Genomic DNA, 24543 nt, shown 5'->3' with positions numbered 1-24543 from the left:
AATACCCTACACAACCCTACCCTACACAACCCTACACTACAATACCCTACACAACCCTACACTACAATACCCTACACAACCCTACAATACACTACTCTACACAACCCTACACAACCCTACCCAACCCTACAATACACTACCCTAAACAACCCTACACTGCCCTACACTATCCTACACAACCCTACACAACCCTACACTGCCCTACACAACCCTACACTATCCTACACAACCCTACACTACACAACCCTACACTACACAACCCTACACTACACAATCCTACACAACCCTACACTATCCTACACTATCCTACACAACCCTACACTATCCTACACAACCCTACACAACCCTACCCTACACAACCCTACACAATCCTACCCTACACAATCCTACCCTACACAATCCTACCCTACACAACCCTACACTATCCTACACAACCCTACACAACCCTACACAAACCTACACAACATTACACAACCCTACACAACCCTACACTAACCTACCCTACACAAAAATACACAACTCTACATTACCCTACCCCAGACTGCCGTACCCTACCCCAGACTGCCGTACCCTACCCCAGACTGCCGTACCCTACCCCAGACTGCCGTACCCTACCCCAGACTGCCCTACCCTACCCCAGACTGCCCTACCCTACCCCAGACTGCCCTACCCTACCCCAGACTGCCCTACCCTACCCCAGACTGCCCTACCCCACCCCAGACTGCCCTACCCCACCCCAGACTGCCCTACCCCACCCCAGACTGCCCTACCCTACCCCAGACTGCCCTACCCTACCCCAGACTGCCCTACCCTACCCCAGACTGCCCTACCCTACCCCAGACTGCCCTACCCTACCCCAGACTGCCCTACCCTACCCCAGACTGCCCTACCCTACCCCAGACTGCCCTACCCTACCCCAGACTGCCCTACCCTACCCCAGACTGCCCTACCCTACCCCACCCCAGACTGCCCTACCCCACCCTAGACTGCCCCACCCTAGACTGCCCCACCCTAGACTGCCCCACCCTAGACTGCCCCACCCTAGACTCCATTTCCCTACCCTAGACTCTCCTACCCTAGACTCCATTTCCCTACCCTAGACTCTCCTACCCTAGACTATACTCGACTACACTACCCTAGACTCCATTACCCTACCCTAGACTCTCCTACCCTCATCAGACTGGCTTTCACCTGGTCAGTTATTTCAGATCAGTGCAATGAAGGCGAGGAGAGAGGATTTGTTTGTTTGACTGATTTTAATTCAGCCAATGTTGAGGTTATTGGGTCAACTATGCTGATGCCAGTGGTGCTATCCTGTTTTTTGGAATGTGTTCCAGGTTCCAGACCAAGTACTTCCAGGGTAAATATGGTAACCTGGACTCATCCCTGATCTCCTTTGGGCCATGTCAGACCCCCACACTGGGCTTCTGTGTGGAGCGCCACGACAAGATCCAGTCCTTCAAACCAGAGACCTACTGGGTCATACAGGCTAAGGTGAGCCCCCAACCCTAAACCGAGTCTTTAAAAAGATACATCAGGATTATTCTATGTAAAAAAAAAAAATAATCCTGAAGTATTCCTTTAAGGCTAACCTCGTCCCTAACCTCGAACCTCGAACCTAACCTTGACCCTAGATCCAGTCCCTCAAACCAGAGGCCTACTGTGTGTTACAGCAGTGTAGGCTGGTGGATGACGATATAGGAGGATGTGCTCATTGTAATGGCTGGAATGGAATAAATTGAAAGGTATTAAACCCATCAAACATATGGAAAACATGTTTGACTCTGTACCATTTATTCCATTTCAGCCATTACAATGAGCTCATCCTCCTTGTGCTCCTCCCACCAGCCTCCACTGTCATACAGGCTAAGGCGAGCGAGCTCCCCCCCCAAAAAAAAAAGCCTGTCAGAGGGTTTCATGTGGGAATGGGGTGCTTCTTTGAGTAAATATTTTATATCCTGACCCTTCTCCCTCAACAACACCCAAAGATGACCTCGGATACTCTCAGAACCAAACAGGTGCTCAAAGAGCCATTAGTCTAACATAATACATGTAATGTTGTTCTGTAGGTTTTAAAAGGGAAAGAGTCTCCTCTGACTCTGGACTGGGACAGGGTGAGGGTCTTTGACAGAGAGGTGGGACAGATGTTTGTCAACATGACTAAGACCTCCAGAGAGGCCAAGGTAAGACCTGTCTCTCTACCTGTCTCTCTACCTGTCTCTCTACCTGTCTCTCTACCTGTCTCTCTACCTGTCTCTCTGCCTGTCTCTCTGCCTGTCTCTCTACCTGTCTCTCTGCCTGTCTCTCTGCCTGTCTAGCTGCCTGTCTAGCTGCCTGTCTCTCTGCCTGTCTAGCTGCCTGTCTAGCTGCCTGTCTCTCTGCCTGTCTCTCTGCCTGTCTCTCTACCTGTCTCTCTACCTGTCTCTCTACCTGTCTCTCTACCTGTCTAGCTGCCTGTCTCTCTACCTGTCTCTCTACCTGTCTCTCTACCTGTCTCTCTGCCTATCTAGCTGCCTGTCTCTCTGCCTGTCTCTCTGCCTGTCTCTCTGCCTGTCTCTCTGCCTGTCTCTCTGCCTGTCTAGCTGCCTGTCTAGCTGCCTGTCTAGCTGCCTGTCTCTCTGCCTGTCTAGCTGCCTGTCTAGGTGCCTGTCTCTCTGCCTGTTCTAGCTGCCTGTCTTTTTTCTCTCTGTCTTTCTGTCTCTCTCTCTCACTCTCTTTCTGTCTCTGTTCCTCTGATGGTCGTTAGTAGCCTACCAAACTTGCTTACTGCCTGGTACTCTGCTCTCTATTGCCCCTTTAATCACTCTGACATCAATGCAAATGTCATTTAAAAAAAAATCTAATCAAACACTTCATTAGATCCCATGAGTTCATGTTGTGCAACATTTCTAAAGGAATTGCGTGAGAAAACATAGTGATGGCCTCTACTAAAAATAGGAGCATCCCATCAGCTTTCTATAGGCTAGGCCTACTATTTATCGGCATTCCTAATATTAAGCTCATTGTTTGTCTTTACAACAGGAGTATAGCCTAGCTAGCTGGCATGAAAATGAACCATGGGAAAAGCATCCTCCATTCGCTATTTAAGTGCATAGAGGACACTTCTATTTTTTTCCCCCATGCCCCTGTTTCGAGACAGGTGCATGAAAATGGTCCTTTCTAAATCAAAACTAATTTCACACACATATTATTTAGTATTTCTAAAGACAATATTCAATTAAGAATAGTCTGATGGGGGGGGGGGGGGGGGGGGGGGGTGACAATATTAGCTTTAGGATCACTTTAGGATGATGTATTATAACTTGCGAATGATGCCCAGCATGTGCAGTAAAGGCAAGGAACAGCACTTGCCTTTTTTTTAAACAAATTTTTCAAATCCTAGTCGCACACCTCATGTAGTCTTAGCCCATTGGCCAAATGTTTTGATAAGGTTTCTGACACAACCAAAGTGGCCAAATAACTAATCCGTTTTATAACTGGTGAAGAGCCTAACTGACATACATAGGCTGCGCGTGAGCATCAAGTTAGGGGAAGAAAATGTTCACCATAAAAATTCACCTTTTTTAATAACGCATTATTACATGCATAATCCCATTTGCATTCACACTTTCGAGAATAGTGTTTTCCAGCTAATTTATTAAATTTGGGAACATTCGTGCTTATTTATTTTTTAAATGTTTTTATTTCACCTTTATTTAACCAGGTAGGCTAGTTGAGAACAAGTTCTCATTTGCAACTGCGACCTGGCCAAGATAAGGCATAGCAGTGTGAACAGACAACACAGAGTTACACGTGGAGTAAACAATTAACAAGTCAGTAACACAGTAGAGAAAAAAAAGAGAGTCTATATACATTGTGTGCAAAAGGCATGAGGAGGTAGGCGAATAATTACAATTTTGCAGATTAACACTGGAAGCTTATAGCCTACTGCCGCGTGTGCATTGCCAGTCTTATAACATTTTAAGCTAAATGTTCTGATGTGGTGCATCAGCCTCATTGCTTCTAAGTTTATTTTTGTTGATGCTAGTGGTTGTATTAATGTGGGATCTATCGCATCCCACAACTGTCCCAGAGTATGTTTGGAATATTTACTTATTGTACAGATGGACAAGTTGACCAATGGCATAGGTCAAATTTTGTATTACGGGGGATAGTGGATTGTCATAGGCTAGTGCATTTCCTGTTTGTTAGATCTACTCATCTTATTGGCTGACAAAGTAAATTTGGACAGTTCTAACATCTTCTACATGCGCCTCAGAATTCAATAAGAGAGACCGTGCACAGTTGCGTCCCCGATGTGTCTGTCTTCATTCACTTGTAGCCCACTTCTTAGCTGAAGTGCCTGTGAGATTAACCTGATAACGTGACAGGCATTGGCTGTGTGTGAGCCAATTTTGGGCAAAATATCTGATATGATTGGTTCAAAGATCAGAATTGGGCTGCCTGTGTAAACGCAGTCAAAAGAGCGCCTTTATGAAAGGTGTAGTTGTCTTCCCGTCCTGAAGGTGGAGTCGGTGAGTAAGAAGGAGAAGGCCAAGCAGAGACCTCTGGCCTTGAACACCGTGGAGATGCTTCGAGTGGCCAGCTCCTCTCTAGGTGAGACCATCAATCACAGCACAGACATTAGCATCCGTTCAGCCAGTAGTCAAGCCATTCAGCCAGTAGTCAAACCATTCAGCCATTCAGCCAGTAGTCAAACCATTCAGCCAGTAGTCAAACCATTCAGCCATTCAGCCAGTAGTCAAACCATTCAGCCAGTAGTCAAACCATTCAGCCAGTAGTCAAACCATTCAGCCAGTAGTCAAACCATTCAGCCAGTAGCCAAACCATTCAGCCAGTAGCCAAACCATTCAGCCAGTAGTCAAACCAGTCAGCCAGTAGCCCAGCCATTCAGCCAGTAGTCAAACCATTCAGCCAGTAGCCAAACCATTCAGCCAGTAGCCCAGCCAGTCAGCCAGTAGCCCAGCCATTCAGCCAGTAGTCAAACCATTCGGCCAGTAGTCAAACCATTCAGCCAGTAGTAAAACCAGTCAGTCAGTAGCCCAGCCATTCAGCCAGTAGTCAAACCATTCAGCCAGTAGTCAAACCATTCAGCCAGTCAGCCAGTAGCCCAGCCATTCAGCCAGTAGCCCAGCCAGTCAGCCAGTAGCCCAGCCATTCAGCCAGTAGCCCAGTCATTCAGAAGTGGATACGCTTCATTCACAATCATCAAGGATGGCACAAATGTATTACAACTGTTCCTCTGAAGTCTGAATTGAAGGTGCTGTGTTCTCTTCCATTTTAGGAATGGGTCCACAGCACACCATGCAGATAGCAGAGCGTCTGTACACCCAGGGTTATATCAGCTACCCCCGTACTGAGACCAACCACTACCACGACAACTTTGACCTGAAGGGGACACTCAGACAGCAGGCTAACAACCCCTTCTGGGCTCAGGAGGTGAGAGCAGAGCGACACCGAGGCTGCGTGTGCTTCCACTATTTCTCCAACTCTTATTCCAGAAGTGTGCACTTGCAAACTCAGCGTCGGAGATTCTAAAAGCATAAGATTGGCTGGAGAAAGTGTGTGAACTTTAGGAGACTGGCGGAGAATCAGGAAGCAGTCTGAGACTGAGGAGGTCACACACCGATACAAAGACATGTACGCACACACGCACACACACACACACACACACACCGATACAAAGACATGTACGCACACACACACAGATGAAACATGTATACTCTAACTAGAAGACAAACCTATCAAATAGACAAGGACTCACACTGATTTAATGCGTAACATGTGATGATTTCAGGTTATTGTTATTGCATACTGCCCCGAATTACGTAATTTGGAAGTTACCTCGCAATAAATTGAAAATGTAGTGAAAAGCATCTAACAAAACGGGGACAGACACACACAGACACACACGCACACATACATTATTATGCATGCAAACACTTGCTCCAACACGTGATTAGTTGTGAATTAGATACATCCTCCTGGTTGACATTATTTGAAGTTACCTTCAAAAAATTGTGCCAAGACAAAATACAGTGAAACTGATCCCAGAGCAGCAAGCCTATGTTGAGACGCTATGAAAACCAGCCAATACAGTGAAACTGATCCCAGAGCAGCAAGCCTACGTTGAGACTCTATGAAAACCAGCCAATACAGTGAAACTGATCCCAGAGCAGCAAGCCTACGTTGAGACTCAATGAAAACCAGCCAATACAGTGAAACTGATCCCAGAGCAGCAAGCCTACGTTAAGACGCTATGAAAACCAGCCAATACAGTGAAACTGATCCCAGAGCAGCAAGCCTACGTTGAGACTCTATGAAAACCAGCCAATACAGTGAAACTGATCCCAGAGCAGCAAGCCTACGTTGAGACTCAATGAAAACCAGCCAATACAGTGAAACTGATCCCAGAGCAGCAAGCCTACGTTGAGACTCAATGAAAACCAGCCAATACAGTGAAACTGATCCCAGAGCAGCAAGCCTACGTTGAGACTCAATGAAAACCAGCCAATACAGTGAAACTGATCCCAGCGCAGCAAGCCTACGTTGAGACTCTATGAAAACCAGCCTTGACGTGGTCTATCCCCCTCTAGGTGAAGGCTCTGCTGTCAGAGGGACTGAACCGTCCCAGGAAAGGAGCTGATGCAGGAGATCACCCTCCCATCACCCCCATGAGGGCTGCCTCCGAAGGAGAGCTAGGTGGGTAGTGGCACCTTGAAACTAGCCTGGTAACATCTGCTTGTGTTTCCTCACTATTGCCGACTCCAGCACAAACAATTCATGGAACCAGGCTACCTTGTATCATGTCATGTTTCACCTGCTATATCTACATATCTTTCCTTTTGACGACTTCTCCTCCCGTCCTTCGATTCCTTATGTTAGCTTCCCTCCCATCACTTTCCAGTCTCCACCAGGGTCATGTTCATTAGGGCACGTCCTTGGAAAAAAAAAAATGTTTTGTCGACGTGAAACGGAAATGAGCATTTCATATTGGACAATTTGGTTGAGGTAGTCGCTCCCAGTTTGTTTGTTTGTTTCCATTTGGAGCCTAATGAACATGACCCTGGCATCTCATTGTGCTGCCTTCATTCTCACACACCTTGCACAGTCTTTACATGATGCCTTAAAATTAAATGTAAAAAAATTATTAAATTTTTTTTTTTTCCTTACCAGTCCATGTACAGTTAAAGATTATATATATTTTTTATTTTAGAGTTAGTACGTGGTAGAAACATTTTTAAGATTCGACAAACTTTTAGGGCAAGATGTTTCCAAAGTTTGTGTCAAAATTGCTCAAACTCAGTCAATTTGGTTGGGGATTATTGATGGACAGGAATATTCAAACTTTGATTTTCAAGCAAATTTAAGTCAGGACTGAGAATGGACCGTTCAGGAACACTCAAAACCTCTTGGAAAGCAATTCTGTTGTGTCTAGCATAAAACAATTGTGTAATTGTCCCACTTAAAAATAAAAACCATCCCAGGTTTTTCAGAAGATTGAGGTGGGTTTTCCTGTATCTGTAAAAGGAAAATTAAAACGAGTGTTTCATATTGAAAAAAGTGTTTTTCTAATGTCCATGCAGTGCCTTCCTGTTTCAGTCTGTTTTCTTCTGTTTGGTACCTAATGAACACACCCACTGCCTGTCTCCCCAACAGGAAGTGACGGGTGGCGTCTGTATGAGTACATCGTGCGTCACTTCATCGCCACGGTGAGCCAGGACTGTAAATACCTGCAGACAACCATCTCCTTCACCATCGCCTCCGAGGGTTTCTCCTGCAGTGGGAAGACACTCATATCGCCTGGTGAGGTCCTGTTGTTGTTTACTGTTGTTGTTGTTGTCCTCTGGTCTTGTTTCCTAATATTGTTATGCTGAGAAATGTATTCTGATACACATGACTAATACAGTTCAACCAACTAATTGGTGTTGCCGTTTTCATGAATAAGACATTAATAAATCATTCTAAATGCTTCATAAATTATACTAAATGTTAATAAGCTGTTGTCTAAAATCTTTATGAATGATACTAAATGTTAAGCTATAGTTTAAATGCTTTCTAAATTGTACTATTTATTTATAATGCTAATAGATGTCTAAATGTTTGTTGTGACTGGGACACAGGCTTTACGGAGGTGATGCCGTGGCTGGGTATCCCTCTGGAGGAGGCCATGCCAGTGTGTGAGAGGGGAGATGTCTTCACAGTGGAGGAGATTAAACTAGTGGAGAGGCAGACCAGCCCTCCAGACTACCTTACTGAGGCCGACCTCATCACACTGATGGAGAAACACGGCATAGGTGTGTGTGTGTGTGTGTGTGTGTGTGTGCGCGTGCAGGGGTTGAGGCTGTGTGGGTTTTTGATTCATATTATATCACCGCAGGTGTCTGTCTAGGATTAAGTTCATGGTGGAATACTGTGTGTGTGTCCCCCTCCCTCCCTCCAGGTACTGACGCCAGTATCCCGGTCCATATCAACAACATCTCTCAGAGGAATTATGTGACAGTGGAGAACGGACGCAAGCTCAAACCCACCAACCTGGGCATCGTCCTAGTGCATGGATATTACAAGACAGGTGTGTGTGTGTGTGTGTGTGTGTGTGTGTGTGGGCATCGTCCTGGTGCATGGATATTACAAGACGGGTGTGTGTGTGTGTGTGTGTGTGTGAGCATCGTCCTGGTGCACATATTCTTCAAGACAGGTCAGTACTAACTTTTAACACTCATCACACTTGCAGGTGGATCATACATTTGCCATTAGCACAAGATAGACATATTTTCATGTATGTTCTAGGCCATGTGTATCCATATGTCCGTGTGTGTGTGTGTGTGTGTGTGTATTTACCCTGCAATGTTTGTGTAGATGCTGAGCTGGTGCTGCCTACCATCCGTGGTGCGGTAGAGAAACAGCTAAACCTGATTGCTCAGGGCAAGGCCAACTACCAACAGGTTCTGCAACACACACTGGACATCTTCAAGAGGAAGTTCCACTACTTCTTTGACACCATCGCTAGTGAGTACAACACACTCACACACACACACACACACACACACACACACTGGACATATTCAACAGGAAGTTCCACTTGAAAAGGAACTAGCAGGAGCGCTTCAGGTATCCCATAAAACCCACAGGTGCTCTCGGATGGGAATAGTGATTGAAAAGCGAAGAAAAACAACCACAAATACTGTAATAGAGTCAATACTCTACTGTAATAGAGTCAATACTCTACTGTAATTTAGTCAATACTCTACTGTAATAGAGTCAATACTCTACTGTAATTTAGTCAATACTCTACTGTAATAGAGTCAATACTCTACTGTAATAGAGTCAATACTCTACTGTAATAGAGTCAATACTCTACTGTAATTTAGTCAATACTCTACTGTAATAGAGTCAATACTCTACTGTAATTTAGTCAATACTCTACTGTAATTTAGTCAATACTCTACTGTAATAGAGTCAATACTCTACTGTAATAGAGTCAATACTCTACTGTAATAGAGTCAATACTCTACTGTAATTTAGTCAATACTCTACTGTAATTTAGTCAATACTCTACTGTAATTTAGTCAATACTCTACTGTAATTTAGTAAATAGGTAGGTAGGTATGGACTAGCTAATGGATGGCATAAACTACCCATGTATCTGTCCTGTAGGTATGGACGAGCTCATGGAGGTGACGTTCTCTCCCATCGCTGCCACTGGCAAGCCCCTGTCTCGCTGCGGCAAGTGCCATCGCTTCATGAAGTACATTCAGGTCAGTGTTACAAAACAACAACAAAAGGTCACTGGGTCAACCCCCATCTGATCAATACTGCTAATCACCATCTGATCAGTACTGCTAATCACCATCTGATCAGTACTGCTAATCACCATCTGATCAGTACTGCTAATCACCATCTGATCAGTACTGCTAATCACCATCTGATCTGTACTGCTAATCACCATCTGATCAGTACTGCTAATCACCATCTGATCTGTACTGCTAATCACCATCTGATCTGTACTGCTAATCACCATCTGATCTGTACTGCTAATCACCATCTGATCAGTACTGCTAATCACCATCTGATCTGTACTGCTAATCACCATCTGATCTGTACTGCTAATCACCATCTGATCTGTACTGCTAATCACCATCTGATCTGTACTGCTAATCACCATCTGATCAATACTGCTAATCACCATCTGATCAATACTGCTAATCACCATCTGATCAATACTGCTAATCACCATCTGATCAGTACTGCTAATCACCATCTGATCAATACTGCTAATCACCATCTGATCAATACTGCTAATCACCATCTGATCAGTACTGCTAATCACCATCTGATCAATACTGCTAATCACCATCTGATCAGTACTGCTAATCACCATCTGATCAGTACTGCTAATCACCATCTGATCAATACTGCTAATCACCATCTGATCAGTACTGCTAATCACCATCTGATCAGTACTGCTAATCACCATCTGATCAGTACTGCTAATCACCATCTGATCAATACTGCTAATCACCATCTGATCAGTACTGCTAATCACCATCTGATCAGTACTGCTAATCACCATCTGATCAGTACTGCTAATCACCATCTGATCAGTACTGCTAATCACCATCTGATCAATACTGCTAATCACCATCTGATCTGTACTGCTAATCACCATCTGATCAATACTGCTAATCACCATCTGATCAGTACTGCTAATCACCATCTGATCAATACTGCTAATCACCATCTGATCAGTACTGCTAATCACCATCTGATCAGTACTGCTAATCACCATCTGATCAATACTGCTAATCATCTATTTTAATAATTATACATCATAATTATACATAGGATTTAAAGGACGCTGTAAAGAAGATTTCCGTGACAAACCTTTTTAATTGATCTAAATGGTTTATGTGAACTATGTTCATAGTTCCTGACTGTGATTACGTTGTGTGTTCCCCTTTAAGAGCGTCCCGCAAATCCGTGTTAGAAGGAAAAAAATGTAGCTCAGGTAAAATGTAGGTATTTAGTTTTGAAAGGTTTGGCCTGCTACAGACTAGCGGTTTTCTGCATTGTAACGGTGCAACCATGGAGACACTTCCCTTTGACTTTAACATAAACATCCTGCCACCAAAGTAGGTCTCTCTCGCCATCTCTCTTTCTCTCTACCTCTCTGCTCTCTCTCCCTCTTTTCCCTCTCATCTCTCCCGCTCTCTATCACCCCCCTCCCCTTCACTAATGTGGAAAAGTTGTCCCCCCCCCTATTGAGTTTGTCCCCTCATTGAAAAACATCACAAACTTGCCAGCCAGATGGCCAGCTGGAGAGCAAGCCAGAGAGCTAGCCGGTCAGAGAGCCAGTCGGCCAGCCACCCAGTCAGTCAGAGAGCCAGCCAGCCAGCCATCCAGTCAGTCAGAAAGCCAGCCAGCCAGCCATCCAGTCAGTCAGAGAGCCAGCCAGTCAGCAGGTGTAGTAGACCTTACAGTGAAATGCTTACTTACGAGCCTCTAACCAACAATGCAGTTAAAAAAAATACGGATAAGAAATAATAAATAAAAGTAACTAAAGAGCAGCAGGAAGCCAGTCTAGTGGTTACCGGTGTCTCATTAACCCTAAGCTAGGTCAGGGATGGTAACCGCAAAGATATTTTTTAACCAAGATAGTTCATCTCTGTCATTTTTACAGTAGAAGCAAACGAAGCATAGTGGGCAGAACGCGGAAAGGAGGTAGGCAATGCCAAGTACGAGCTAGCGAGATGCTATTGGCGCATCGTAGCATGTATTTACATATATCCGTTAGGGATTATTGCCTCTGTGAAGTGAACTCAATTTGACCTAGCATTCCTTCTAAACAACACATTTTTTTTCTTCTATATAAAACTTAGCACACTGTGTTCCTTACAGATTTTAGTTTTGGGAACAGAAACATTTATTGAGATCACATGTTTAATCAATGAGAATGTGAATCTTGGTCCAGTTTTACCTAGTTCCATCCTCTCCCAATACACGCGACTGGACTTCCTCTCACCACCATATTTGGTGGTGAGAAAACATTCTATCGTGTGAAGAGACCGCCTTGAAAATGTTAATCTGGTCTTTCGTGTCATAAATAATCCTTGGTTCCTGCCTGTGCTTGGTAAAGATATGGGATGGCGACATAACCCCCCTCCTTGGGACCATCTGGCAGAACGCCCAGAATATGTTCTATAAGTTAAGATAGGAGACGGTGCCAGACACATGCCAGAACCAAACCTATGAACCATGCCTATGTAACGTGTCTGTAACCAGTATATAAGGGAACTAACGGGACTGCCCCGTTGGTGCTCCTGACAGACCGGTTCTTTATGCAGCTGTTTGACTGTGACGTCTCCAGCTTGCTGTTAATATACACAATGATTCATTTAAGATGGACTTCGACTGTCCCATGGGTAGAATTTCCACCACAGGATGCTTCAGCTTTATAGCCCCTTGCGACGTGTCTGTCTGTGGTAAAACGTGTTGGACGAGTGTGATGTTAGCATCGCTAGCTTTTGGCTAAAAGCTTCAGCTAAGTAGCATACCGGTATGTTACTGTAAATTATTATAATTATCCATGCTAGGACACTACTAATTTGGTTACATAATAATGTGCTATGCTTACTATTATTTTACTTTGGCAAAATGTGGAATATATAGTGATTACTTACTAGTTACTCTTCTGCTACGTTGGGATTTGAAAGTTTGAGAAAGTAGCCAACTAGCCATTGATGCAGTGTCACTCTTATTTCTTAATAGATACAGGTTTACCCAGTAAGGGGACAGGATGGTCAATCAAAACAGGGAATACTCAATATTTTTTGTTTGTTTGTGGAAACTTGCCTCATTTAAGAGTCAAGTTCAAAATCTCTTGACTGCCTTCAACAACGAAAAGGCAAGTGCCAAAGTTAGATGACTGCCACACACACACACACACACACACACACACACACTTTGGTTGTCGGGGAGAGTGGCATAAGTTGAGCCGTTATTTACATTCAACATCACTCCGTCAACAGACCATATAGTTTTATTTCTAGATATTTCAGGATGTTGTGTATCCCTGGAAATAATCAGAATTCATGTAAATGTTACAATTTTGAAAATGACTAAACCCCCCAAAAAGTGGGTAAGTTGAGCTGCGGGACAGGGTAAATTACCCCGGGACAGGGTAGGTTGAGCTGCGGGACAGGGTAGGTTGAGCTGCGGGACAGGGTAGGTTGAGGTGCGGGACAGGGTATGTTGAGCTGCGGGACAGGGTAGGTTGAGCTGCGGGACAGGGTAGGTTGAGCTGCGGGACAGGGTAAGTTGAGCTGCGGGACAGGGTAAGTTGAGCTGCGGGACAGGGTAAGTTGAGCTGCGGGACAGGGTAAGTTGAGCTGCAGGACAGGGTAAGTTGAGCTGCGGGACAGGGTAAGTTGAGCTGCGGGTAAGTTGAGCTGCGTGACAGGGTAGGTTAAGCTGCGGTGCGGGACAGGGTATGTTGAGCTGCGTGACAGGGTATGTTGTGCTGCGGGACAGGGTAGGTTAAGCTGCGGGACAGGGTATGTTGAGCTGCGGGACAGGGTAGGTCGAGCTGCGGGACAGGGTATGTTGAGGTGCTGGACAGGGTAGGTTGAGCTGCGGGACAGGGTAGGTTAAGCTGCAGGACAGGGTATGTTGAGCTGCGGGACAGGGTAAGTTGAGCTGCGGGACAGGGTCGGTTAAGCTGCGTGACAGGGTAGGTTAAGCAGCGAGACAGGGTAGGTTGAGCAGCGGGACAGGGAAGGTTAAGCAGCGGGACAGGGTAGGTTGAGCTGCGGGACAGGGTAGGTTGAGCAGCGGGACAGGGTAGGTTGAGCAGCGGGACAGGGTAGGTTAAGCAGCGGGACAGGGTAGGTTGAGCAGCGGGACAGGGTAGGTTGAGCAGCGGGACAGGGTAGGTTAAGCAGCGGGACAGGGTAGGTTAAGCAGCGGGACAGGGTAGGTTAAGCAGCGGGACAGGGAAGGTTAAGCAGCGGGACAGGGTAGGTTAAGCAGCGGGACAGGGTAGGTTGAGCAGCGGGACAGGGTAGGTTAAGCAGCGGGACAGGGTCAGTTAAGCAGCGGGACAGGGTAGGTTAAGCAGCGGGACAGGGTAGGTTAAGCAGCGGGACAGGGTCAGTTAAGCAGCGGGACAGGGTAGGTTAAGCAGCGGGACAGGGTAGGTTAAGCAGCGTGACAGGGTAGGTTAAGCAGCGTGACAAGGTAAATTACCCCGGGACAGGGTCAGTTAAGCAGCGGGACAGGGTCAGTTAAGCAGCGGGACAGGGTAGGTTAAGCAGCGGGACAGGGTCAGTTAAGCAGCGGGACAGGGTCAGTTAAGCAGCGTGACAGGGTAGGTTAAGCAGCGTGACAGGGTAGGTTAAGCAGCGTGACAGGGTAGGTTAAGCAGCGTGACAGGGTAGGTTAAGCAGCGGGACAGGGTCAGTTAAGCAGCGGGACAGGGTAGGTTAAGCAGCGGGACAGGGTAGGTTAAGCAGCGGGACAGGGTCAGTTAAGCAGCGGGACAGGGTAGGTTAAGCTGCGGGACAGGGTAGGTTAAGCAGCGTGACAGGGTAGGTTAAGCAGCGTGACAGGGTAAATTACCCCGGGACAGGGTCAGTTAAGCAGCGGGACAGGGTCAGTTAAGCAGCGGGACAGGGTAGGTTAAGCAGCGGGACAGGGTCAGTTAAGCAGCGGGACAGGGTCAGTTAAGCAGCGTGACAGGGTAGGTTAAGCAGCGTGACAGGGTAGGTTAAGCAGCGTGACAGGGTAGGTTAAGCAGCGTGACAGGGTAGGTTAAGCAGCGGGACAGGGTAGGTTAAGCAGCGGGACAGGGTCAGTTAAGCAGCGTGACAGGGTAGGTTAAGCAGCGGGACAGGGTAGGTTAAGCAGCGGGACACGGTAGGTTAAGCAGCGTGACAGGGTAGGTTAAGCAGCGTGACAGGGTCGGTTAAGCAGCGGGACAGGGTCAGTTAAGCAGCGGGACAGGGTAGGTTAAGCAGCGGGACAGGGTAGGTTAAGCAGCGTGACAGGGTAGGTTAAGCAGCGTGACAGGGTAGGTTAAGCAGCGGGACAGGGTCAGTTAAGCAGCGTGACAGGGTAGGTTAAGCAGCGTGTCAGGGTAGGTTAAGCAGCGGGACAGGGTCAGTTAAGCAGCGGGACAGGGTAGGTTAAGCAGCGGGACAGGGTCAGTTAAGCAGCGTGACAGGGTAGGTTAAGCAGCGTGACAGGGTAGGTTGAGCAGCGTGACAGGGTAGGTTAAGCAGCGTGACAGGGTAGGTTAAGCAGCGTGACAGGGTAGGTTAAGCAGCGTGACAGGGTAGGTTAAGCAGCGTGACGGGGTAGGTTAAGCAGCGTACACATTTCTGTACTGAATTAAATATTACCACAACCTTTTTTAAAACCTTTTTCTAGTTTTATTTTCAAAACACAATTCAACACAATCACTTTTTTTTGTCTTTTTAATAATTTTGAGCATCTTTTAACCCCTAACAAACACTTTGCTCCTTTTTTGTTAAGCACTTAACCCTTAACCTAGGCAAGGCCCTGTTGGCCTTGCAATGATTGGCTCAGCCCACACATTCCATAATGATTCACTTTCATGCTGTTGAAGCTTATAGAGCCCCCGACTGATGTGTGTGTATAGCAATAAAACAATGATCTACTTTGGTTTAGATGATACAAGCATCATGAAACCTCAATATATTCCTTTGACTTGGTGAAAATCAGTTTAACTCGCTTACCACTTTTTCCATGTGGTTTCTTCCTTCACAGACTCCATGAAAAAATTACCTCTTTCTTAAATATTTGGTCAAATTATACATTTTGTTTATGGTTTCTTAGAAACAAGGATGGCTCAACTTTATCCCACTCTCCTCTACGGGAAGGCACTAGAGTCTCTGACACGTGGCCAGCATGCATTAATTCCCCCCCCCCCCGTACCCCGTTCTACCGGTTTGGTGGCCGAGCTACGGCCTTCGGTCGGCGGAAAGGGACCAGAAAAGGGAGCTTTTAAATGAAAATAAGCCACTTCAACTGAGGAAGTCATAGAGGCATGTATTATTCATCAGGGTCCTTCATTAGGGGACATTGTTACAAAACGTTTTGCAATTGGAAAAACTAAGAAGGAGCATTTTGTCATTGGACCAGGTAGTCCCTCTCATGTTCTAGTCTGATTGCGTCGGCATGTTGCTATGGGACGACGTGTCCCCAGAGTGGCGTGTACCGGTCTAGTGACGTTGGGGAGAGCGGAGGAGACAGACAGAGGGGTAGAGGCAGAGAAGGACAGAGAGAGAGACAGAAAGACCCACGTGGCTGATTTGACTGAAGAAAGCCACAAGGGAACCATGAAATGACCTCATAAGGAGGATGGGAAGACATCCGGTATCCAAACAAAAGGTCGCTGGTTCGATTATTATTATTATTATTTTTTTTTTTACCTTTTATTTAACTAGGCAAGTCACTTAAGAACAAATTCATATTTTACAATGATGGCCAAACCCTCCCCTAACCCGGGCCAAACCCCCCCCCCCCCCCCTAACCCGGGCCAAACCCTCCCCTAACCCGGGCCAAACCCTCCCCTAACCCGGACGACGCTGGGCCAATTCTGCACCGTCCTATGGGACTCCCGATCACGTCCGGTTGTGATTACAGCCCGGGATCGAACCGGGGTCTGTAGTGACACCTCTAGCACTGAGATACAGTGTCTTTAGACCGCTGCGCCGCTCGGGAGCTGAACCGACAAGGTGAAAAATCTGTCGATGTGCCCTTGAGCAAGGCACTTAACTTGAATTTGCTCCAGAGCTGCCGTACTACTTTGGCTGACCCTATAAAACAACACATTTCACTGCACCTATCCGGTGTATGGGCGATTTTAAACACCATATATACACATTTCAGGGCCTTCAGAAAGCATTCACACCACTTGACTTTTTTTCCCACATTTTGTTGTGTCACAGCCTGAATTTAAAATGGATTACATTTAGATTTTGGTCTCCAGTAGTGAGCGAGTGGAATTTTAAATGGATGTTCTGGAATGAGCCTACCGGAGGTGACAACAGCTGTAATATATAGCATATAACTTCAGGGGCAGCAGGTCGCCTAGTGGTTAGAGCGTTGGGACAGTAAGGTTGCTGGATCTAATCCCCAAGCTGACAAGGTAAAAGTCTGTCGTTCTGCCCCCTGAACAAGGCAGTTATAATCCACTGTTCCCCGGGAGGCCGTCATTGTAAATAAGAATTTGTTCTTAACCGACTTGCCATGTTAAATAAAGGTTAAATAAAAAATGTAAACAATGACATCTCATTTGCCCAGACCTGCATTCACTCCTCCTTCCCTAGTACCTGCATTGTTGTTTGCCACTTGGCCTTAAATTGTATCAATTCGTTTTTCCTCTGTCGACCATGCTATATCAATATTTCAATAATAAATCATTAGATTTTTCGGATTGATTGATTTCCACCATCTTAGTCTGTTTTTGTTAAAGATGAATTGATGAGAAGAGAATCATCCAGCCCATTGGGTATCCCACTAAACCCCAAAATGCCATGTCTTGAAATATGCAGACAGACTGATTTTAAAAGGAAATTTACAATGTAATACTTTTGGCAGCCAACTTTCTAGTTCTGCCCAGAAAATTCTGGACTTCATAGCATTCCCAGAATGCATTGGATTATTGAGTCATTGTTAGTTTTACACTTAAGACGTGACGTTGTGCTCTAGAATTTGTGAATTTTGTCCCTTGTATAATTATTTATTTCTATACATTAGTTTATACTGGATTAAAGCATACGTTTTCGATAACTGTTATTTCGTTAGTTATGCTTCAACTTTCCCTCCATTTTTGTACCAACATCAGTTTATATTTATAATACTTAGAAAAAGTAAGTGATGTCAAATATATAAAGATAACTTCATCCCATTACTCACCAATATGAAAACGGATCTAATTCAATTGAATAATCTTCCCATAAATCTTACAGGGAGAATATACCATGGTGGCCAAAACAATAACAACAACTAATTCTGCTAATACCAATTACCCCCACCGAAGATGTTCTTTTAAATAGTGTACTCGGTCATAACAGACTTTTATAAAATAAAAGTTATAGAAAAAAAAGATGTAGAACTTTCCAAGTCTTGATTTTTATCCTTCTATCAACTCTCTACCCAATACTTTTACTTGTGACTTATACAGTACCAGTTTGGACACACCTACTCATTCCAGGGTTTTTATTTTATTAGAATAATAGAATAAGTAGAATAAGACAGACATCAAACCTGTGAAATAACACATATGGAATGATGTAGTAACCCCCCAAAAAAAAAGTGTTAAACAAATCAACACATTTTATATTTAAGATTCTTCAAAGTAGCCACCCTTGATGACAATGTTACACACTTTAGTGAAAACAAATAAAACTTTATTAGTCACATGCGCCGAAAACAACAAGTGTAGAACCTTACCGTGTAATGCTGACTTACAAGCCCTTAACCAACAGTGAAGTTCAAGAAGAGTTAAGAAAATATTTACCAAGTAGACTAAAATAAAAAGTAACACAATAAGAATAACATTAACAAGGCTATATACAGGGTGTACCGGTACAGAGTCAATGTGGAGGCTATATACAGGGTGTACCGGTACAGAGTCAATGTGGAGGCTATATACAGGGGGTACCGGTACAGAGTCAATGTGGAGGTTATATACAGGTGGTAAAGGTACAGAGTCAATGTGGAGGCTATATACAGGGGGTACCGGTACAGAGTCAATGTGGAGGCTATATACAGGGGGTACCGGTACAGAGTCAATGTGGAGGTTATATACAGGGGGTACCGGTACAGAGTCAATGTGGAGGTTATATACAGGGGGTACCGGTACTGAATCAGTGTGGAGGCTATATACAGGGGTACCGGTACTGAATCAGTGTGGAGGTTATATACAGGGGGTACCGGTACTGAATCAGTGTGGAGGCTATACACAGGGGGCGCCGGTACAGAGTCAGTGTGGAGGCTATATACAGGGGGTGCCGGTACCGAGTCAGTGTGGAGGCTATATACAGGGTATTACGGTACAGAGTCAGTGTGGAGGCTATATACAGGGTATTACGGTACAGAGTCAGTGTGGAGGCTATTTACAGGGGGTACCGGTACAGAGTCAATCTGGAGGCTATATACAGTGCCTTGCGAAAGTATTCGGCCCCCTTGAACTTTGCAACCTTTTGCCACATTTCAGGCTTCAAACATAAAGATATAAAACTGTATTTTTTTGTGAAGAATCAACAACAAGTGGGACACAATCATGAAGTGGAACAACATTTATTGGATATTTCAAACTTTTTTAACAAATTAAAAACTGAAAAATTGGGCGTGCAAAATTATTCAGCCCCTTTACTTTCAGTGCAGCAAACTCTCTCCAGAAGTTCAGTGAGGATCTCTGAAGGATCCAATGTTGACCTAAATGACTAATGATGATAAATACAATCCACCTGTGTGTAATCAAGTCTCCGTATAAATGCACCTGCACTGTGATAGTCTCAGAGGTCCGTTAAAAGCGCAGAGAGCATCATGAAGAACAAGGAACACACCAGGCAGGTCCGAGATACTGTTGTGAAGAAGTTTAAAGCCGGATTTGGATACAAAAAGATTTCCCAAGCTTTAAACATCCCAAGGAGCACTGTGCAAGCGATAATATTGAAATGGAAGGAGTATCAGACCACTGCAAATCTACCAAGACCTGGCCCTCCCTCTAAACTTTCAGCTCATACAAGGAGAAGACTGATCAGAGATGCAGCCAAGAGACCCATGATCACTCTGAATGAACTGCAGAGATCTACAGCTGAGGTGGGAGACTCTGTCCATAGGACAACAATCAGTCGTATATTGCACAAATCTGGCCTTTATGGAAGAGTGGCAAGAAGAAAGCCATTTCTTAAAGATATCCATAAAAAGTGTTGTTTAAAGTTTGCCACAAGCCACCTGGGAGACACACCAAACATGTGGAAGAAGGTGCTCTGGTCAGATGAAACCAAAATTGAACTTTTTGGCAACAATGCAAAACGTTATGTTTGGCGTAAAAGCAACACAGCTGAACACACCATCCCCACTGTCAAACATGGTGGTGGCAGCATCATGGTTTGGGCCTGCTTTTCTTCAGCAGGGACAGGGAAGATGGTTAAAATTGATGGGAAGAGGGATGGAGCCAAATACAGGACCATTCTGGAAGAAAACCTGATGGAGTCTGCAAAAGACCTGAGACTGGGACGGAGATTTGTCTTCCAACAAGACAATGATCCAAAACATAAAGCAAAATCTACAATGGAATGGTTCAAAAATAAACATATCCAGGTGTTAGAATGGCCAAGTCAAAGTCCAGACCTGAATCCAATCGAGAATCTGTGGAAAGAACTGAAAACTGCTGTTCACAAATGCTCTCCATCCAACCTCACTGAGCTCGAGCTGTTTTTCAAGGAGGAACAGGAAAAAATGTCAGTCTCTCGATGTGCAAAACTGATAGAGACATACCCCAAGCGACTTACAGCTGTAATCGCAGCAAAAGGTGGCGCTACAAAGTATTAACTTAAGGGGGCTGAATAATTTTGCACGCCCAATTTTTCAGTTTTTGATTTGTTAAAAAAGTTTGAAATATCCAATAAATGTCGTTCCACTTCATGATTGTGTCCCACTTGTTGTTGATTCTTCACAAAGAAATACAGTTTTATATCTTTATGTTTGAAGCCTGAAATGTGGCAAAAGGTCGCAAAGTTCAAGGGGGCCGAATACTTTCGCAAGGCACTGTACAGGGGGTACCGGTACAGAGTCAGTGTGGAGGCTATATACAGGGGGTACCGGTACAGAGTCAATGTGGAGGTTATATACAGGGGGTACCGGTACAGAGTCAGTGTGGAGGCTATATACAGGGGGTACCGGTACAGAGTCAATGTGGAGGCTATATACAGGGGGTACCGGTACAGAGTCAGTGTGGAGGCTATATACAGGGGGTACCGGTACAGAGTCAATGTGGAGACTATATACAGGGGGTACCGGTACTGAATCAGTGTGGAGGCTATATACAGGGGGCGCCGGTACAGAGTCAGTGTGGAGGCTATATACAGGGGGTACCGGTACTGAATCAGTGTGGAGGCTATACACAGGGGGCGCCGGTACAGAGTCAGTGTGGAGGCTATATACAGGGGGTGCCGGTACCGAATCAGTGTGCGGGGGTACAGGTTAGTTGAGGTAATCTGTACATGTAGGTAAGGGTAAAGTGACTATGATCTAGATAATAAACAGTAGTACAGGTTAGTTGAGGTCATGTGTACATGTAGGTAGGGGTAAAGTGACTGTACATAGATAATAAACAGTAGTACAGGTTAGTTGAGGTCATGTGTACATGTAGGTAGGGGTAAAGTGACTGTACATAGATAATAAACAGTAGTACAGGTTAGTTGAGGTAATCTGTACATGTAGGTGGGGGTAAAGTGACTGTACATAGATAATAAACAGTAGTACAGGTTAGTTGAGGTAATCTGTACATGTAGGTGGGGGTAAAGTGACTGTACATAGATAGTACAGGTTAGTTGAGGTCATGTGTACATGTAGGTAGGGGTAAAGTGACTATACATAGATAATAAACAGTAGTACAGGTTAGTTGAGGTAATCTGTACATGTAGGTAGGGGTAAAGTGACTGTACATAGATAATAAACAGTAGTACAGGTTAGTTGAGGTAATCTGTACATGTAGGTAGGGGTAAAGTGACTGTACATAGATAGTACAGGTTAGTTGAGGTAATCTGTACATGTAGGTAGGGGTAAAGTGACTGTACATAGATAATAAACAGCAGTACAGGTTAGTTGAGGTAATCTGTACATGTAGGTAGGGGTAAAGTGACTGTACATAGATAATAAACAGTAGTACAGGTTAGTTGAGGTCATGTGTACATGTAGGTAGGGGTAAAGTGACTGTACATAGATAATAAACAGTAGTACAGGTTAGTTGAGGTCATGTGTACATGTAGGTAGGGGTAAAGTGACTGTACATAGATAATAAACAGTAGTACAGGTTAGTTGAGGTAGATATGTACATGTAGGTAGGGGTAAAGTGACTGTACATAGATAATAAACAGTAGTACAGGTTAGTTGAGGTAATCTGTACATGTAGGTGGGGGTAAAGTGACTGTACATAGATAATAAACAGTAGTACAGGTTAGTTGAGGTAATCTGTACATGTAGGTGGGGGTAAAGTGACTGTACATAGATAGTACAGGTTAGTTGAGGTCATGTGTACATGTAGGTAGGGGTAAAGTGACTGTACATAGATAGTACAGGTTAGTTGAGGTCATGTGTACATGTAGGTGGGGGTAAAGTGACTGTACATAGATAGTACAGGTTAGTTGAGGTCATGTGTACATGTAGGTAGGGGTAAAGTGACTGTACATAGATAATAAACAGTAGTACAGGTTAGTTGAGGTCATGTGTACATGTAGGTGGGGGTAAAGTGACTGTACATAGATAGTACAGGTTAGTTGAGGTCATGTGTACATGTAGGTAGGGGTAAAGTGACTGTACATAGATAATAAACAGTAGTACAGGTTAGTTGAGGTCATGTGTACATGTAGGTGGGGGTAAAGTGACTGTACATAGATAATAAACAGTAGTACAGGTTAGTTGAGGTCATGTGTACATGTAGGTAGGGGTAAAGTGACTGTACATAGATAATAAACAGTAGTACAGGTTAGTTGAGGTAATCTGTACATGTAGGTGGGGGTAAAGTGACTGTACATAGATAGTACAGGTTAGTTGAGGTCATGTGTACATGTAGGTAGGGGTAAAGTGACTGTACATAGATAATAAACAGTAGTACAGGTTAGTTGAGGTAATCTGTACATGTAGGTGGGGGTAAAGTGACTGTACATAGATAGTACAGGTTAGTTGAGGTAGATATGTACATGTAGGTGGGGGTAAAGTGACTGTACATAGATAATAAACAGTAGTACAGGTTAGTTGAGGTAATCTGTACATGTAGGTGGGGGTAAAGTGACTGTACATAGATAGTACAGGTTAGTTGAGGTAATCTGTACATGTAGGTGGGGGTAAAGTGACTGTACATAGATAGTACAGGTTAGTTGAGGTCATGTGTACATGTAGGTGGGGGTAAAGTGACTGTACATAGATAGTACAGGTTAGTTGAGGTAATCTGTACATGTAGGTGGGGGGTAAAGTGACTGTACATAGATAATAAACAGAGTAGCAGCAGTGTACAAAGGGGGGGGGGGGGGGGGGGGGGGTTCATCCGGTGGACATTTTATTAATTGTTCAGCAGTCTTATGGCTTGGAGTTAGATGCTGTTCAGGAGCCTTTTGGTCCTCCTTAAAAGTTACATATCACAAAATGTTGATTTGAAACATTATGGCCATCAGAGCAGCCTTGAGGGAATCTTATTTCAGTCAGAAACTGACAATCTCTTTAGAAAAACACCATCATCTATTACAACCTAGAAAAGGACGCGGTCACTGTGTGTGCGTGCAGTCCCATCTCAAAGCATCTTACCCTAAACACAAGGACGCACACACAGCGACCGCGTGTGTGTGTGTGTGTGTGTGTGTGTGTGTGTGTGTTTTGTTAGATGCTTTTTGTTTTGCATTTCATTGAGTTCCACAAGTCTTCCAGATGATGTCGTCCAGGAGAGAAGACATTATATTCACACTGAGTGAACAAAACATTTAAGAACGCCTTCCTAATATTGAGTATTGACACCCTTTCCCCTCAGAACGGGCTCGTCTGGGCATGGACTCTAAATGTTGTTTGAAAGCGTTCCACAGGCCCAAGTTGACTCCAGATGTGTCAAGTTGGCTGGATGTCCTTCGGGTGGGGGACCGTTCTTGATACGCACGGGGAACTGTTGAGCGTGGGAAAAACCCAAAAGCGTTGCAGTTCTTGACACAAACCAGTGTGCTTGGCACCTACTACCATACCCTGTTCTAAGACACTTAAATATTTTGTCTTGCCCATTCACCCTCTGAACGGAGCATCAGTGCTAGAGCATTCGTGTGTGTGTGTGTGTTCTTGTCAAGTTTCCTGGTATGTCTACTTTAGGAGCGTTTGATTTAACTTGCACGGTACAGTGGAACCAATTGTCTCAGAAGTGCAAACTCTGCCCATCCTGCACGCTAATGTTTGATTGTTTCTCCCAGGCCAAGCCCAGCCGGCTGCACTGTGCTGGGTGTGATGAGACGTACAGCCTGCCTCAGAACGGAGCCATCAAACTGTACAAGGAGCTGCGCTGCCCGCTGGATGAGTTTGAGCTGGTGCTGTGGACCTCTGGATCCAGGGGAAAGAGCTACCCCCTTTGTCCCTACTGCTTCAGCAACCCCCCCTTCAGGGACATGAAGAAAGGTGAGGGGAGTGTGTGGGTGGTGAGTGATTGGTCGTTATAGGGTTTGGGGTCAATTTCAATTCAGGAAGTAAACTGATGTTCCAACTTTTCCTTATTGTTTTTCTCTCCCCCTCCCCATCTCTCTCCCCCTCCCTCCCTAT

The 24543-nt window shown here is 44.8% G+C and overlaps 1 protein-coding gene across 1 annotated transcript in view; it reads left to right on the top strand.

Moving 5' to 3' along the window:
* top3b (DNA topoisomerase III beta) overlaps positions 1 to 24543 on the top strand; it is a 34350-nt gene that overhangs the window by 8581 nt on the left and 1226 nt on the right. Inside the window, exons 6-16 of the mRNA XM_036979291.1 lie at positions 1338 to 1494; positions 2070 to 2183; positions 4506 to 4596; positions 5285 to 5439; positions 6597 to 6702; positions 7660 to 7806; positions 8124 to 8297; positions 8444 to 8572; positions 8860 to 9009; positions 9658 to 9758; positions 24201 to 24402. Of these exons, the coding sequence (XP_036835186.1) occupies positions 1338 to 1494; positions 2070 to 2183; positions 4506 to 4596; positions 5285 to 5439; positions 6597 to 6702; positions 7660 to 7806; positions 8124 to 8297; positions 8444 to 8572; positions 8860 to 9009; positions 9658 to 9758; positions 24201 to 24402 (1526 nt within the window). The remainder of the gene's footprint in view (positions 1 to 1337; positions 1495 to 2069; positions 2184 to 4505; positions 4597 to 5284; positions 5440 to 6596; positions 6703 to 7659; positions 7807 to 8123; positions 8298 to 8443; positions 8573 to 8859; positions 9010 to 9657; positions 9759 to 24200; positions 24403 to 24543) is intronic.

Source organism: Oncorhynchus mykiss, chromosome 6 (genome assembly GCF_013265735.2).
Source record: "Oncorhynchus mykiss isolate Arlee chromosome 6, USDA_OmykA_1.1, whole genome shotgun sequence".
Taxonomy (NCBI): domain Eukaryota; kingdom Metazoa; phylum Chordata; class Actinopteri; order Salmoniformes; family Salmonidae; genus Oncorhynchus; species Oncorhynchus mykiss.
Note: the sequence above shows the minus strand (reverse complement) of the source record. Positions and strands in the feature narration are given on the sequence as shown.